We start from the raw sequence: 17018 nt of genomic DNA on the forward strand, positions 1-17018 counted from the left end.
CCTTCACTGCCCTGTCACCAGTGTCACTGATCAGTGAACCGATTTTTACTGATCACTGTATCAGTGTCGCTGGTGACTTCCGATAGTGTTAGCGCCCCTTCCAGATAGCGCCAGATTGCCCGCTAGTACACCAGTAATCCCGTTTAACCCCTTGATCGCCCCCCCCCCAGTTAACCCCTTCACTGCCCTGTCACCAGTGTCACTGATCAGTGAACCAATATTTACTGATCACTGTATCAGTGTCGCTGGCGACTTCCGATAGTGTTAGCGCCCCTCCCAGATAGTGCCAGTTTGCCCGCTAATGCACGGGATTTTTTTTACCAAAAACATGTAGCAGAATACATTTTGGCTTAAATTTATGACTAACTTTGAGTTTACGATATATTTTTTATAGCTGAAAGTAGAAAATATTCTTTTTTTTCAAAATTTTCGTGTTTTTTTTGATTATAGCGCAAAAAATAAAAAGCGCACAGGTGATCAAATACCACCAAAAGAAAGCTCTATTTGTGTGAAAAAAAGGACGTAAATTTCGTTTGGGTGCAGCATTGCATGACCGTGCAATTATCATTTGAATTAGCGCAGTGCTGTATAGCAAAAAAAGGCATAAATTACAGTATCTATACCATAGTTTGTAGACGCTATAACTTTCACACAAAGCAATCAATATACACTTATTGGGATTTTTTTATCATTTGAATTAGTGCAGCGCCAAACAGCAAAAAAAGGCCTGGTCATTAAGGGGGGTAAATCCTCTGGGGCTCAAGTGGTTAAAAACCTTTACAGTTAGTTATTTAGTTACAGTTAATATTAGAATTAACATTGAATCATGGCCCTAGAATTATTGATGTCCACAGAAGCAAATCAAACACAGATTGTGCTTGATTAGCGGTTTCCCTCAACACAGAAGGAACAAGAGAGCCTGGGAACAAATAGGAAGGGGGCTGTATATTCTCAGCACCATAAAAGGGATGAGCTCTACAGCCACCTTAATCATTTTTACTGGAAAGTTGGTACAAAGCTCACGTCTGGTTAATGTAAAGGCAAAACTTTTTTTTTTAGTTGTGGATAGGTTAGGGAAGGGTTATAGCCCCATCAGATATTTATAGCAGTCTGTGTCCCCTGCTGGGGAGATTCACCGCTCCAAAGGTCCTGGTGACCACCGTCTTCAAGACAGAAAGTAGTGGGAAATCCTAAATTATAGAGTTGTCATTAAAGCAAGTGGTGAGGGGAAATCCTCTAAAGGAGACCAATTTTCTGATGACTGCTGTTTAAGATGGGGATTCCCCTCACTTTTCATATTCCTTCCTGTTGCATCTTCAGAACAGAAAAATGATGGGAAATATATCCAGTGGTACACAGACAGCAAACATTACTTGATAGGGACTTAAAACAGTATTAAAGCCCGAAACCAAAAATGTAATATAAATATCTAGTGTAGGCGAGCGCTGGAACTATAAAGAAGCTAGCACCAAGGTATAGGTAACAACTACTTAGGGGATATATAGAAAATGCAGTGCAAAAATAAGTGAATATTATAGTGAAAAAAAAATGTAAAGTCAATCTGACATATAGCGAAAAAAAAAATTGATCAGCGGAACAGTCAAGTACAGCATATAAAAATCAAATATAAAAAATGTTCAATAAATCATTCAATAAATGTGAAACAGTAAAGTGCAGCATAAAAGTGAGAATATATAAAGTCCATAAAATATCAGTGGAGTAAGAGCTATAAATTGGCCGTAAAGATAGAAGTACGGCAATCACGGTGAAATATTGTGAAGTGATTCAATAGGGAATCCATCACCTCTGTCAGATGTACACTCAGGTAATTTCAGCTATTTTCAGAATCACAAATATCTATTGCTTCTCCTTTCTCCTACTGAAATCATGGCTATGGCATCCCTGCTACCCCCCAATATATAACTATAGGAAAAAATGGTAATTGAAGTTCTGCCTTCTTAGCCCCCGCTCTACCCCCATCCTCTGATTGGACAATGAAGTTGCTGAAACACACTGATGAGGTGTAAGCTAGTTCTGTGCTAGGCCAATGAACACTTTCCAAGTCCTGATTGCACAAGAGTGATGCCCCTACTCTTCCCAGTCTGAGTACTGCTGTGCTGAAGATCCCAGGTTGAGATCAATAAAGATTTAGGTACACATGCTACTTTTCTGTAAAATATATTTAGTGATTTTAATGAACACACAACTGGAGTAAATGGTTCATTTATTTCAGTAATGCAACTTAAAAGGTGAAACTAATATATGAGATAGACTCATTACATGCAAAGCAAGATAGTTCAAGCCGTGATTTGTCATAATTGTGATGATTATGGCTTACAGCTCAAGTTTCACCTGTATGCTTTTAGCTCAGCCATATGTTTCACAGTAAATTCAAAAATCAACAAAATGACTACTTAAACATGCTTAAAATAGGACTGATTTATTAATAAATCTTGGCATGTACATTTCACAGACATGTACACAAAATTTCACTCTTTAAAATAGATGTGCTTTAAAAGAAAATTCTATTGGGGAGTTAGAACAGCGCAATCTTCACAGAACCCCCTCTGCAGGCAGCGATGACACCTGAGTCCAGGAGTTCCACCATCTCCTTCTTCACCTGCAAAGAAAACAGATCACATGTTACTGCTGTCCAAGTCTACAGTACATTTGACCTCAAACAGGCTGAATGTGGAGCTACCCGGCTGCTGTCACTGTATGCCAATGTTTAAACACCTGATAAAAAAATAATTCTTTAGTAAGGAACATATTGTACATTCCACATAACACTTCTAAAAAGAGTGTGTGCTGTAAATTGCCTCCAGCATTTCTCCTGTTTCTTCTTACTGTAGGCAGCCATTTTGCTGTTACCAGGGGCGGACTGACCGAGGGCCTGGGGTCAGTAGGGGGCCCCATGAGATGCCCCTGGTACATTTTTCATAGGCTTTTTTGAGTTTGGGCAAGGACACAGGGGCCCCACGATCCCCAATCCCCGGGGGCCCCATGAGTTGTCAGTCCGCTCCTGGCTGTTACCAGAGCCCTGAGCAGCAGTAAATCTTTAGGCTGTCAGCAAATCGGCTTCTAGGTTTTCAGCATAGTGCCACAAAATAGAGAGCAGCTGAGCATTTGCAGAGCAGGGTGAGACAGTGTCTTACTGGATTTTAAATAGTATAGGCACTTATTTTTAATGCCTTACATAGCTATACATGCAAAGGGAGCCAGTAAGAAGTGTTCTAGCAAGACTTCTGCTTTAATTCACTGAAAAGGTGGACACAAGACACATTCTTCTCCAAAGTCCCCAAAATTCTGCACTGGCTGTGCATGATTCAGTAGTTTAAAGGCCCATTTTGAGGTATGAATATGCTTTAATGAATTCTGGCCCATCTGAAGAGCAAAATTTTGGCTGTGTGGTAAAGAAGGAAGTGAGAAATACTTGTAGAATCAAGTAGAAATGTGAGTTTTTTGTAGTTGCTACACAGAAACAGTAAAATTTGTGGTGATGGTGATGTTCTAGACCAGCGGTCTCCAAGCTGCGGCCCTTTGCTTACCTTTATCTGGCCCTTGGGGCATTATTGCCCCCACTCTCAGCAACAGTGGGATATAGTTTCTGCCAATGACATCGACAATGGGGCACTATTCCTCACTGACACCAATGATGGGGCACTCCCACTGACACCAACGATGGGGCACTATTCCTCCCACTGACACCAACGATGGGACACTATTCCTCCCACTGACACCAACGATGGGGCACTATTCCTCCCACTGACACCAACGATGGGACACTATTCCTCCCACTGACACCAATGATGGGGCACTAGTTATCCCACTGACACCAACGATGGGGCACTAGTCCTCACACTGACACCAACGATAAGGGGAATTTTTTTACTACTACTGACACAGGACATTTTCTGCTCCCACTGGCCAGAGTCCAACCCCCTTAAAGTTTGAAGAACAGACAACTGGCCCTTTCTTTAGCAAGTTTGGAGATCCCTGTCTTAGACCATCAGGGTTGACTGCGAGATCTTTTATTGCTGACCATAAATATGCATGGGCAAACCTGAAAAAATATTTGCCATCTACTGGCCTAAACATGTGTAAACCACTGTGCCACAGCTTCCATGATTACAACACAAACACAAGAAAAGCCATAAGTATACGGTTCCTGGTGCATACTGCTTTGTCTGATTACACTACTTATGAAATAACTATGCTAAACCTTGCAAATGTCATGAAAATACAGTTAGGCAAAAGAAGCACATAAAACCTATCTGTACCTCTGGAATATCCACCATCCTCCGCAGCTTCTGATCTCTCCAGTTCCAATCTAACACAATGTATTTCAGAGACTGCAAACTAAGACCCTCTATGAACAAAAACAGAGTGTTAATAAGTATATAAAGATGGCAGAGCTCAATAAGGGATAAGTACACTTATTCTTAAGCTCATCACCCTACCCAACCTCAGATGTATACTCAACATGTAACGAAACCCATTCCTTTTTTTTTTAGTCTAAGAACATTTTTAGGCTTCATGCACACAGGGCATTTGGATTTCTTCTCTGAACACCATTTACTCCTGGCAGGTAAAAAGAAGCTTAAAATCCGTGCCTAGAGCCGCTTATTGCACACATTAGGGAGCATCAAGCATTAATTCCATTGGCCAAAATATTATCTTATTCTGGCCACTGGAATGAACACTCAAGCGCAAAACGCATCTAGCTTTTAAGCACAGTAAGTGTTTTTTCTGCCCAAAAGCTCCTTTTCTGAGCGGGTTGATTTTTTTTTTCAGCCCGTAAATGCACTTCTAACACATAGAGGTGCATTTACAGGCTGAACACAAATTTCAAACGACTGTTAAAAATGCATTTTTAAGCTCTGTGTGCATGAGATCTTAGCAAGTACAGAATATTCCTGTTGATCTTGACAGAAATCCACAATAGGACAGGAAGGGTTTTATTCACAGGATTACTAGATGGAAAAATGGAAGAGCCTGAAAAAAGAAAAATGATTGCAGGCACCCATGAGGACTGGTAAGAGCAATATATTATTATTTTTTTTTTTTTTGTAATAATAATGTTTTAACTCCACCCCATGGCTGCACAATGTTCAGGTCCTGCTAGGAAAATCATCTTTGTGCTTGCCAAAACTGTGCGGCCAATCTGCACTGACTTCTATGGGACTACCTACCATGCGTCTCCCGGGAGACTCCATACACCATGTACACATTCTGATGGGTCATGGGATGATGTACGTATGCATATGTGCATTGTGTGGTACTTTGCGAGCAAAAAGATCAGCATACTTTAAAAGTGTACTTTTCAATGTGGGGCTACATGAATGAAAGCAAAAAAAGATGATTATGATCATACGCTGTTTGATGGATTATTTTGTGTTATGATACACAATTAACATTAGCAACCAATTCATTTTCTTCAGTTTAGTGTAGTTGGGTTACAGCAAAAATCAAGAACAGGTGAAAATTTAGATAAAAAGTAAATCCCACAATGCAACAAAAAAGTCTCTTGTTCTGTGTAAGCCATCTAGTCTGAACTGATGACGGCTTCTATCAAAGGGACAAAACAGCCAGTGGAAAATCCAAAACCCGGGACTTTTTTTTAAACTAAGAGCAGCAGATCTACTGCAGGTCAGTTCTCATTACTTCAAACATAATTATTGGAAGTACTAAATATTGGCATGTTACAGTATATCTAAAATAATGTTTCTTTGTAATCAGCACATGTATAAGCATCCAAGGACTGGACTTCCTTTATTAAAAAAACTGGATTACCCACCTTGTTCTATGAGAGCTTTAATCCTTCCAGGTGTTCCTATTCCAAGATGAACAATATTTTTCTCCAGTAGTTGCATCTGATCTTTAATCTGCAAAAAGACAGAAGAAACAGCTGTTTAATAGAGCTGTTAAAAGTGTATAGAGGAAGAACACAAAATTCAAAGCAGCCAAAGCCACTGTATGGTCGAGCCACAAAAACAGTACTCCGTAGGTGCACAAATATATAGGAATCAAATATCAAAATGTATTTAATAAGGTCTACCTGTATTACCCATCAACAACAAAAAATATTCAAAACAGCAATGAAATAGATTGTTACATTAAACAGAAAACGTATTCTTAGTAAGATCAAACTGAGATGGCTGGGGGATAGGAAAGGGATGCTGCTATCACTAAACCTTTAGAAGCCCTTCAATAGCATTTCAAGACCCTACCTCTTCCACATATTGACAAAATGAGGTTTGGACCTAAAATTTATCACTTTGATACACTCTTTATACTCCACCCCTACCACATAGATTCTGGTGAATGGATATAAATTGGATTCCATTCTAAGCCACACAGGACTTAGGCAGGGATGCTCTTATTACAAAACCTGATAGACCTGGTATTGAAAGCAGAGATGTGCACCATAAGTATACTCTTTTTGTGGATGATTTATTCCTTATTGTCAACACCCTGCCCACCCTATTCAAACCCTTAAAAAACACAGTGACATAGGGAATCTAGGTCAATGCTGATAAATTAAAAGTAACAAAATATACATTTGAAAAGCTTAGGGTCCAGTTCTCCTTTGGCAACCTCATGCCCTGCCGTACCTGGGGATCAAACTAACCTCAAATATAGCTAAAGTTTATAAAATGAATTACACCACTCTCTTCACCAAAGAGTTGGACATGTGGTTATCCCATTCCCTTTTCCAGGTGAACAGAATTGACTCTATTAAAATGACTTTATTGCCTAAAGTTTTATATTACTTAGAACACTACTCATTAATATTCGAACCTCAGGTGCTATCGGGCTGTGCAATTAACTCAATTGTTACAAATCTATAGGCCAAACTGAATAAACATCAAAGCCCAAGACCTCCCCCCATAGACCTCTTACTTTTGTAGAGCTCTTCCTGCAAAATTGATAGCTCTAAAGGCTCCATTATTCAACAACCCAGTGTTTCCATTGGGTTAAACAAAAGGTTTATATTGGACGCGTTCTTGATCACAGATACTTTCCAAACACAGATCACTTTTTCCAACAGCTCAAAATGCTTCCCTCTCAAATCTTCTGCTTATATCAAATGTTACATTTCCTAACTATTGTAAATATTAATAATATTTTAATAAGAATGATCATTGAAAAGAGGTTTATGCGTGACAAAACACAAACAGGTGGCATTTCAGCATTATACCAGCTATTCTTTGTCTCTCAAGCCAGTATATGAGGTAGCTTTGTAGAGATTGCAGACTCTAAGATGTGTAACATACAAACCTCTAGAGTACATAGATGAATATGTAACAAGACTCTCATAGAATCTAACTATAAGGTCCTCTCCTGCTGGTATAGGTGCCCAGCAGACTCACCATAATTTACCCCAAGACTTCTCCCTTATGTTTCAGAGGGTGTGGCCAGACAGGCATCACATCTCCACATCTCCCCCCAAAATGAGATGTTTTTGCACAAGGACACATGGTCTGATGCATTCTATCAGCCATGATATTGCCAGGAAAGCTCACACTGTTCTGTTAAATTAACCACTTGATGATGTTTCTGGGCACTCCCAGACACTTATCTTCTACATGTTTCTGGCTGCAAAAATATCAAGCGCTGGAGTTTGGAACTCTTCTGTAGTCAATATCGCAGCTACGCAACACAACATTGCTGAAATCATGCTTAATGAGAAATAAGAAAGCATCCCCAACCCAATAACTGAGGGATGGTTGGGGTGCATCTTTGGTAACAATGCTTGTTCTCTCTCTCTTCTCTATTCTATTTGACCATTTCCGGTCTATTTTGAAATTAACGTTTCCTACATTGCTCTATGCAAACTAGAAGGTTGAAATAGTTGATACAGTACATGGCCCCATTATCCACAGCAGATGGGTCCTGGCCCTGTGAAATTGTCATAAATTTTACTCTTCAAGTCTTCCTTATAGCTTACAGAGTTATACAGTTAGTATGGCTGAAAAGTCCATCCAGTTCAACCAAAAAAAAAAAAAGTTATAATCCTATACCCACAGTTGATCCAGAGGAAGGCAAAATAAACCCAGCAAAGCATGATCCAATTTGCTCCTGCAGGATAAAAAAAATTCCTTCCTGATCCCCCAAGAGGCAATCGGATATTCCCTGGATCAACTTTACCTATAAATGTTAGTATCCAGTTATATTCTGTGTATCTAGGAAAGAATCCAGGCCTTTTTTAAAGCGATCCACTGAGCTGGCCAGAACCAACTCTTGAGGGAGTCTATTCCACATTTTCCCAGCTCTTACTCTGAAGAAACCTTTTCGTATTTGGAGATTAAATCTCTTTACATAATGCTGTTTAATGTGCCCTGTATAATGATTTGTCAACCCATCTCTACAATCAGTATTCAAATTGTGATTTTAATGCATATCTTGAGTAATGTACAAGAAAGTCCGTGGAGGCATCTGTATGATCTTTGCTTGAAAAAAAAAAAAATATTGAGAAACAAAAAGAAAACCTGAATCTGATTGTTATTAAGCAACACTGACAGTTCTTAGGAAAGCCACTTGGATAAATTAGGTCCCATGTGTTTAATGCATATTGTACAATGGTATATAGTAACTTCACAGCTTAGCTCATCTCTTCTACAATAAACATTACTAATTGAACAAGTTCTGCAGTCTTGCCAAACAAGTTTAATGCAGCAATCAAGTATAGTGCATATTCCTTATTATTAGAATTACTTCTACAAGGAGGTAATCGAATATCTTTGACCACCTGTAATCTCTTCCATTATAAAGGAGCAGGATATAGTAAAGAAGGAACCTTAGGATATTTTTTTCTTAACTCGCACCCAAGACTGAATTGTGTACTCATTTTTTAGTATCTTTGGGCTTCATTATTGAAATTTACGTTAGACCTAAAGTAACAGACAGCAAGCTATGAACCAAGCTAATAACTATATAGCTATGTACACAGTACTCTTAGCATTGTAACATAGACTAATTATAATGAAGACGACATACCTTGATGTGTTTTGCAAATAGCTTCATTATTTTGGTGTCACCTTTGAAAGCATTTATTAATCTGTTGAGGTACAAACAGTAAAACATACCCATGATTACTTAATTACATAAACCTGAAAAAGAAAGTGGGGTTATGGAGGAAAGCTGAGATGTATTGGGACCAAGTCTATAAATTACATCTCAGCTATACAATATGTACACATCCTTTAAAAAATGAATACTTCTGCACATTTATACAGCGCTAGAGGAATTCTGTCAAATGCTCTTCTTCCATCCCACATTCTTCTGTGAATAGCTGCAAAAAGACAACTCCATAGAACACAGCAGGTTCCACATCACTCTGAATTAAAGGTAAAATGTAGGTGTAACACGGGGGTAACACTGCAATGTCCTAAGGTAAGCTGTATGCACTCTCTTGTTATAAACCAGCACATCTGAAACTAAGTGAAACCATCTTGGATTCTGTTTAGTTATGGTGTCATTTACAGTAATATTTGTGAATGGTAATAACAGATCTTTATATGGACATTGTATTTTAGCATGGGTTCACATATATGCGGTGCGCTATATCACATGTGATTTGCACAGGAACCACACCGCATTTTGTATGGCTCTAATCGTCCCGCACCAAAAAGGTGCAGGACCCTTTTTTGGATCCGCACTAGAATCGGATCACATGGGTATTCACACCTATGCGATCCAATTCTGGACATCGCACCGCGTTTTGCGGACTGCTTTTGGGGTGTTGTTAACTTAACATACACACCCGCAGCGGATCACATGAGCGAGGTGCAATTCTGATGCGGGGCGGAATTCGCACAGAAAACGTTGTGAACCAGGGTTTAGGGCTAACATGCCTTTAAAAAAGATAACATTCGTTTTCCTTGTTCCTACAACTTTGTAAAACACAGCTGGGCACATGCAACTTATTAATGTTGTGTGCCAGAAACTACAATATTAATTTAAATCGGACTTTATACAAAAACTTTGATCAAACAGATGACAGACTTACTTAATTAGTTCCAGGGTACGGTGAGCAGAGCTACAAATCACCAAGATCAGAGCAGATTTTTTCTCTTTGTGATTTTTCGATAGTTTGGACCACTTAGGGCACACTGGAATAGAGGTGATATCACAGGTTACACCAGCAGCATATTAAGAAAAATGCACAATTTAGACTTTGTTCAGGGTGTGTGGCATACTTACTTTCCTTTAAATATGAAGAGAGGGTATGGCTGAGGTCATTTGCTTTCACAAATGAATTATCTAGATGAGAAATATATTTATTAACGAAACAGTTATGTAATACAGATTTTGTAAAATTTTGCATTTTTATTCAATTTTAAGCAACAGGACTTCAAAACATCTTAGAGGAATTGCTTTCCTATTTGAACCTAGAGCTTTGTTTTAGAAGAATTTCACTATGTAAAGATTGTAATTACATTTGAGGCTGGAGTAGTTATGTTTGCTTACTACACATACATTTATTTATTTCAGGTACTTATATAGCGTCGTCAATTTACGCAGCACTTTACATATATATATTGTACATTCACATCAGTCCCTAACCCTCAAGGGGAATACAATCTAAGGTCCCTAACTCACATTCATACATACACATACTAGGGACAATTTAGACAGGATCCAATTAACCTACCAGCATGTCTTTGGAGTGTGGGAGGAAACCGGAGTACCCGGAGGAAACCAACGCAGACAAAGGGAGAACATGCAAACTCTAGGCAGGAGGTGACGTGGCTGGGATTCAAACCAACGACCCGAGTACTGCCAGGCGGAAGTGCTAATCATTTAGGCACTGTGCTGCCCTGTACATACTATACTGCCCACCTAAAGGATAAGTTCACCTTTGGGAACATGTTACATGTTCCTCCCATTGTTAGGTCTTCCTATCAATGTAAAATTGTCTGCCCATATGAGGTATGAGCACACAGGTTACACTGACAGTCTGCAGGTGTCCAGCATGGCACCAGTGATCTATTGATCACTGATGCAATGCTTTACAGGTTCCAAAAAAAAAAAAAAAAGGTAAATTACATTTTTTTTACCTGCAAAAAAATGGGCATTTATTATTATTATTTTTTTTTAAGTGAACTTATCTTTTAAAGTGTTACTAAACCCAGGACCCTGCAATCACTATATCTGGTCTCCCACAGTACACAGAACATGAAAATGAAATTATTTTAGTATATTTACTGCTAAATACCTTTTCTCAATAGCAGTATATAGCAGTCTTGTGACCTCTATCAGTGCTTAGCGGAGCACTAGTTAAAGCTTGTAGGGGGAGTTTATTTTGCTCTAGGAGGATGCAGAACCCCTTACCTCTGTCTGGACAGTGCTGACTGGCCCTGTGCTGATCACATGCACTCTCCCAAGAAGATAAGAGGGTGACACTGGAAGGGGAGGATCAGAGAAGACAGGATCAAACAGACTTTTTACACAATGTGGAAGATTAACCTCTTAGGTTCCACAGTGAGTATAACTAACTAATACTACATATACAGACTGATTTTACGGTTGTGGGTTTAGTAACACTAAGTTGAATATTGGCAGCTTCCTGATGAACCTGCCAAAATTTGCTTTGTGGCTGGCCTTGTCAGCCTCCACTTGCCTGACATACTTAGATGGAAAAATTTAAGGATCAGAGCAAAACATTGGCTGAGCAGAGGCTGCATCCAATCAAATGTAGTCACTGTTCAGGTATTATGACAGCCACCAGCATGCACTAGCTGTCAGATTACAAAAGTGTGGCGGGGGAGGGAATAGTCCACATTGTTAGTGTGGAAGAAGGAATCTGTTAGATTTTTTTTGTTCAGCCTAAATCATCATAAGAATGCTTTTTCCATTTTACAATCGTTACAGGGGTCAAATTAACGTTGGTTTTTGACCACAGTGATGAGAAAATGCAAAGAAGCAGATTGAAAATTTTTCTCAAATGAACCAATTTCTAACAGTGAATGTGTTTTTTTTTATTTAGGAAACTTAATTTGTTCCAAAAACAAAATGTTAAAAGGGAAACAACATTTTGAAGTACTTTCCAAGGATATTCAAGTCATTGAATGTATTAAGGAATTTCAGATGACTGTTAGTATGAATGTTCGTTATAAAATCCACTAGTGTATAGCCAGCTTTAGTAGCAATCCACAGTGAATCCACAGTGCCCATCACCACAAAAAAAAATTGTCATTGAGTATAAAGTTCACGCACCTAGAGATACTTGTCCTTATTCTACCTGCAGGTCCCTGATGCTATGCCCAAATCAAGGGCCTTACTGAATCATGGAAATTTGAATCAAAGCTTGCCCGCTGCCTGATCTGGTGGACTATCAGATACTGTATGTTGTCAGCTAAAATGTTTGTGTTGATGGCTTTTGTTTGCATCAGAATGGTTTCTCTCCCCATACATATAAAGACAATTCAAAGTTCAATTCATCTCAAATGCATGCCGAATGCATGCAAAGCTGCATATACCAATCCACAAGCCTTTACACTGTTGATAGAGATTTCCATTAGAAGCTACAAATTTGTATTGTAAATTTAATTACAACAATAAGGAAACGGCAAGCTTGGTTAGTGGGAAACTTCCAGCAAAAATTACTTTCAACTTTGAAATAATAAAGTATAATCACTGTAAATACAGTGTAGATTCATTTAAACAATCCCGTGCTTCATCTCAACACACACCACTGGGGTTTATATGTCAGGAAAGCCGGGATATCTGTAGGGGTGTCCAGCGACATCCTGGCATGTTCTGGTGCACACGCCATACTCCGCAGGTAACAAGTCCATAGCTATAACCAATAACTAAAGAAGAAAGCAGCATTGCCTACAGGCTTGTTACACTTCCAATAGCATGACACTGCCAAGGAAAGTAGGTCACAGTTAGGCCAAACAAACTCCATTGTGAATAAATCAAATATTCCCTAAAGAGCGTGGCTAAAAATAAACATGAACAGGATCATTAACCTTTTATTTTGTTTAGAAGAGAAGACAGATTCTGACTGTACTCATAAATATCATATAACACAAAGAGATTGTTTTACTGGAAATAACCTACATCACATATAACAAGCTTGAGAAGGAATCCATGTTTCTTGAATTTCTTCTGCCAGTTCAACTACAGTGCAAGCAAACATGAGACCCTATAGTTATATGTCCTGACCGCACACTGAAATCCATGCGGCTTTCTACATAAGATTTTTTTGGAGTAATTTTTCTGTGGTTATGAAAGTGGAGAATGAAATAAAGGAATATGCAAGTATGAAACGAAAAGATCGCATCTTAAAGGGACACCATCCATCACCAGGCCATTCATTTCAGAAACAATCTTCACATATTATATGTGCATTTCATATTTTAGACAGGTTATTTATCTATAAAAGCCTCTGGACATTGGGTAAGATTACCCCCTTATAGATGGCTAAAAGATCAATGGTGCCAGTGAGAACTTATCTGAAGGGCAAAAATTGCTCATTGCTCAAGGAACCCCTAGCAACATCACGAGGAACCCTGGCTGAGAAGCCCTGCTTTATATTACCGTATTTTTCGCCGTATAAGACGCACTTTTTCTTCCCCAAAACTGGGAGGGAAATGTCAGTGCGTCTTATGGAGCGAATATGGGGTGGCCGGTCCGGTATTTCCACCGCGGCCGTGTCAGAATACTGGGCCGGCCGCTCAGCTCTGCAGCGGGACCTTACCTGTTCCTCTATCCAGCGGCGTGCTGTCTTCCCGGCTTCTGTAGTGTGGGCGCTGGGCATGACAGCCGGGTGCCAAGTGCGCATGCGCAAGAAGCGATGCTTTTTGTGAATGGTAAGGCGGTACCTGGGACACATGACAGATCCCAGAAGCCGCTGGACCAATCACAAAGCGCAAGTGCTTCTCGCTCATGCGCATTGGGCACCCGGCTGTCATGGCGAGCGCCATTACAGAAGCCGGGAAGACAGCGCGCGGCTGGATCGAGGAACAGGTAAGATCAAACAAAAACTCTGCGGAAGTAAGAGCGGGTACCTGTCAAATTCAGGTACCCGCTCCCCACCTCCCCAAAGGTCAGCAGTCATCTGTACTGTCCGCAGTCTCTGGTCATCCCTGTGCTGTCCGCAGTCTCTGGTCATCCCTGTGCTGTCCGCAGTCTCTGGTCATCCCTGTGCTGTCCGCAGTCTCTGGTCATCTCCTGTACTGTGTCTGCAGTCCATTAGTTCAGAATTTTTTTTTTCCTGTTTTCTGCCTCTAAAACCTAGGTGCGTCTTATGGTCAGGTGCGTCTTATACGGCGAAAAATACGGTATTTACCCTTTCGCTCTTCCCTTAGCTGCTACATAAAATATTCAAACCAGGGAGGGAGCTGTGCTAGGTTATTGACACTTTTTGGGGTGCCAATTCCCTGGCAAATTCAGAGATACATTGCAAGTCAATTAAAAAACATTTATGGAAAAAAAACACTTTAAAATATGCAGTTTTAGGTTAAGGACAGGGTCTATTTAAAGGAAAAAAATGTATTTTCGGTGTATGCATTGTTATTGTGGTGTTTACCTTAAAGCACAACTCTAATAAATATTTAAAAAATAAATAGGACATCATTTTTTTTTCCGGCTTAGCTTCCAGGCTAAACAATATTTCCTGTGAGGTCAGGCTGTTACCACAATACTGCAGTGAGCAGTGCTGATGTCACAACATCAGCACCACTCTCTGCTTTAATCCTCTGAAGCACAAAACGAAGGACACTAGTACATGATGTGACCAGCCTGAAGACTGCTTTAAGCTCCTGTATGTATTAAAAGGGAACTTTTAAAAAACAGATGCAGGTTGGGGAGGTAGGTAGAAGGATGGAAGAGTCTTAATGTGGAGATGTGCTTTAAATAAATGTTAGGATTTGCACATTAACCACTTGAGGGATCTCTCAGTGGCTCAGCACTATTACTCTGTCTTTCTTGACAACTGCTGACATAACATATCAGCAGTTGTCACATGCAGAGTGCAATGTATCAGTCAACTTATGACATAGCAGAATCATTGTGTAGCCTTGAAAATCAGAAAGCAGAGCTTGCTTAGGTAATGAGCGAATATGGGTGCCCCTCATATAGTGCATTATTACAAACTACAAATAAAAAAAAGTCTTTTAAACCTTAACACTGATACAATTATTTCAATCTAATTGATTTACTTTACATATATAGCTAATGATTTAGCACAGAGCAGCCCCAATCATCCTCTTCTAGAATCCCCTGCCAGCACTCCTGGTTCCTCCTTCCTGCCGAGTGCCCCCATAGCAAGTCACTTGCTATGGGGGTACTCGTGCGTGCTCACTCCTGGGGTGGGATCATTGACACACAGAGCGTGGCTTGGCTCCGTCCCCCACTTCCTCCTCACTGGCTGTGATTGACAGCAGCAGGAACCAATGGATCCAAATTGGGCTCAGGTAAGTATAAGTGGGGTTGGGTGGAGGAAAGCAGCACCAGTGTTAATTTTTACATCAAATTTCGATTTAGTTTTAGTCATAGTATTTTGACTAAAGTGCCGTTTTAATCATATTTTAGTCATCTGAATTGTTTTAGGTTTATTCTTATTTTAGTTGACTAAAATCTCCAGTACATTTTAGTCGACTAATATAATTTTAGTCTATTAAAATCTAATGGGTTTAGTTAAATTGTAATGCATTATTTAAGCATTTTTCTAGAATTTCCTGGAGTAAAAAAAAAATCTAATAACATGGTATTATTTTTAATATTAAGGTTTGAACAAACTACACAGACACAGATTTAGGTGTTATATAACGTCTTTATACGTAGAACCAAGTTTCATTACAAGAAACGTCCCTCATATTTTCCTTCAGTTTTCGTTCATTGACGAAAGTTGGAATTGATTTTGGCCATAGTTTTTGTCAATTGATGAAAATTTGGGGTCATTTTCTTTTAGTTTTTGTCACTGGAAACATGCTACTGAAAAAAATGATGAAAATATTTTTGGCCACGAAATTAACACTGAAATTAACACTGAAGGTTTTTTACCTTAATGCAGAATGCATTAAAGTAAAAAGAAAAAAAACTTCAGGCTTTAGAACCACTATTTAAACCCAGCATTTCATTTCCTTGATATGTGTCTGCTCTATCATGTACTTGTATGAAAAAGTATCCTGTTCTCTTATAGGAAACTTTCTGGGTTATAACTAACCAGCTACAAGAAACCAGCTACAAGAAACCATCAGTGGAATGAACATCTGCTGAACAAGCTGGACACGCAGCCTAATGTGGAACTAACGGCTTTGTTTATAGAGTTAACGACCCAAAGTTCTACCTGAGTGTTAGTATTGGTATAAATAAACTGTATTTTTTATTTTAAACAAGAAAAGACCTGTTAAGAGTTCTAGTAAATGTAGTTCTTATTGACAGGAAAAGAGTGATTAAGTAACATTTCACATATTTCATCCCAGTGACAGGAAGGTATGGATGGAAATGAGGCTGGTCAGACATTATTCTGGGATTAAGGGGGCATGACACACACGCTGGGAGTCAGTTCAAGGCAAATGCACATGGTTAGTTATTTCTACAAAGGAAAATACAAAATCTTACGCAAAGTTCAAGACTATGCTTACCTGGCAATTTTAGTTCTTCCAATTCTATAACTGACCGTGTCTTGCAATAATGTTGTTCCAACAGATTTTGTAGGTCTTCCGGTGTTCCAGCTTTTGGTGCAGAGGTGGCTAGAACATCAGTAATGGTCTTCTGCATGCAAGTACATCAGTGGTAAATATTAAAACCTCTATTCTGTAATATGTTCTATGCATAAACAAAGTTGTTTATCTACACAAGTTTTAGTCAAACACCAAGCAACATGTAAAAACCATTGAATGTTAATATTATCTGGAAACTTTGCCCCATGCACCACTTAATGTTCCTTTCTTTGAGTGTTTCTCATGCTTCCATTGAGTAAGGTTTTTAAGAGATATAAATAGAGGAACTACAGCCTCTTGTCAGTCATCGAGTGTTGTGCAGCTTCCCTCCTTCAATTT

At 39.2% G+C, this 17018-nt stretch overlaps 1 protein-coding gene across 4 annotated transcripts in view; it reads right to left on the minus strand.

Moving 5' to 3' along the window:
* Positions 1-2424: 2424 nt before the first annotated feature.
* Positions 2425-17018, minus strand: part of CMSS1 (cms1 ribosomal small subunit homolog) — a 487925-nt gene continuing 473331 nt past the window's right edge. For all 4 annotated transcript variants that reach the window (XM_089682959.1, XM_089682960.1, XM_089682961.1 and 1 more), the window contains 7 exons: positions 16602-16731; positions 10207-10266; positions 10013-10115; positions 9001-9061; positions 5798-5885; positions 4281-4369; positions 2425-2620 (listed from right to left, as the gene is read on the minus strand). In XM_089682959.1, coding sequence (XP_089539085.1) covers positions 2537-2620; positions 4281-4369; positions 5798-5885; positions 9001-9061; positions 10013-10115; positions 10207-10266; positions 16602-16731 — 615 coding nt within the window. In that variant the 3' untranslated portion in view covers positions 2425-2536. The remainder of the gene's footprint in view (positions 2621-4280; positions 4370-5797; positions 5886-9000; positions 9062-10012; positions 10116-10206; positions 10267-16601; positions 16732-17018) is intronic.

Source organism: Staurois parvus, unplaced genomic scaffold (assembly GCF_062004578.1).
Source record: "Staurois parvus isolate SC_StPar_1 unplaced genomic scaffold, SC_StPar_1.0 ptg000299l, whole genome shotgun sequence".
Taxonomy (NCBI): domain Eukaryota; kingdom Metazoa; phylum Chordata; class Amphibia; order Anura; family Ranidae; genus Staurois; species Staurois parvus.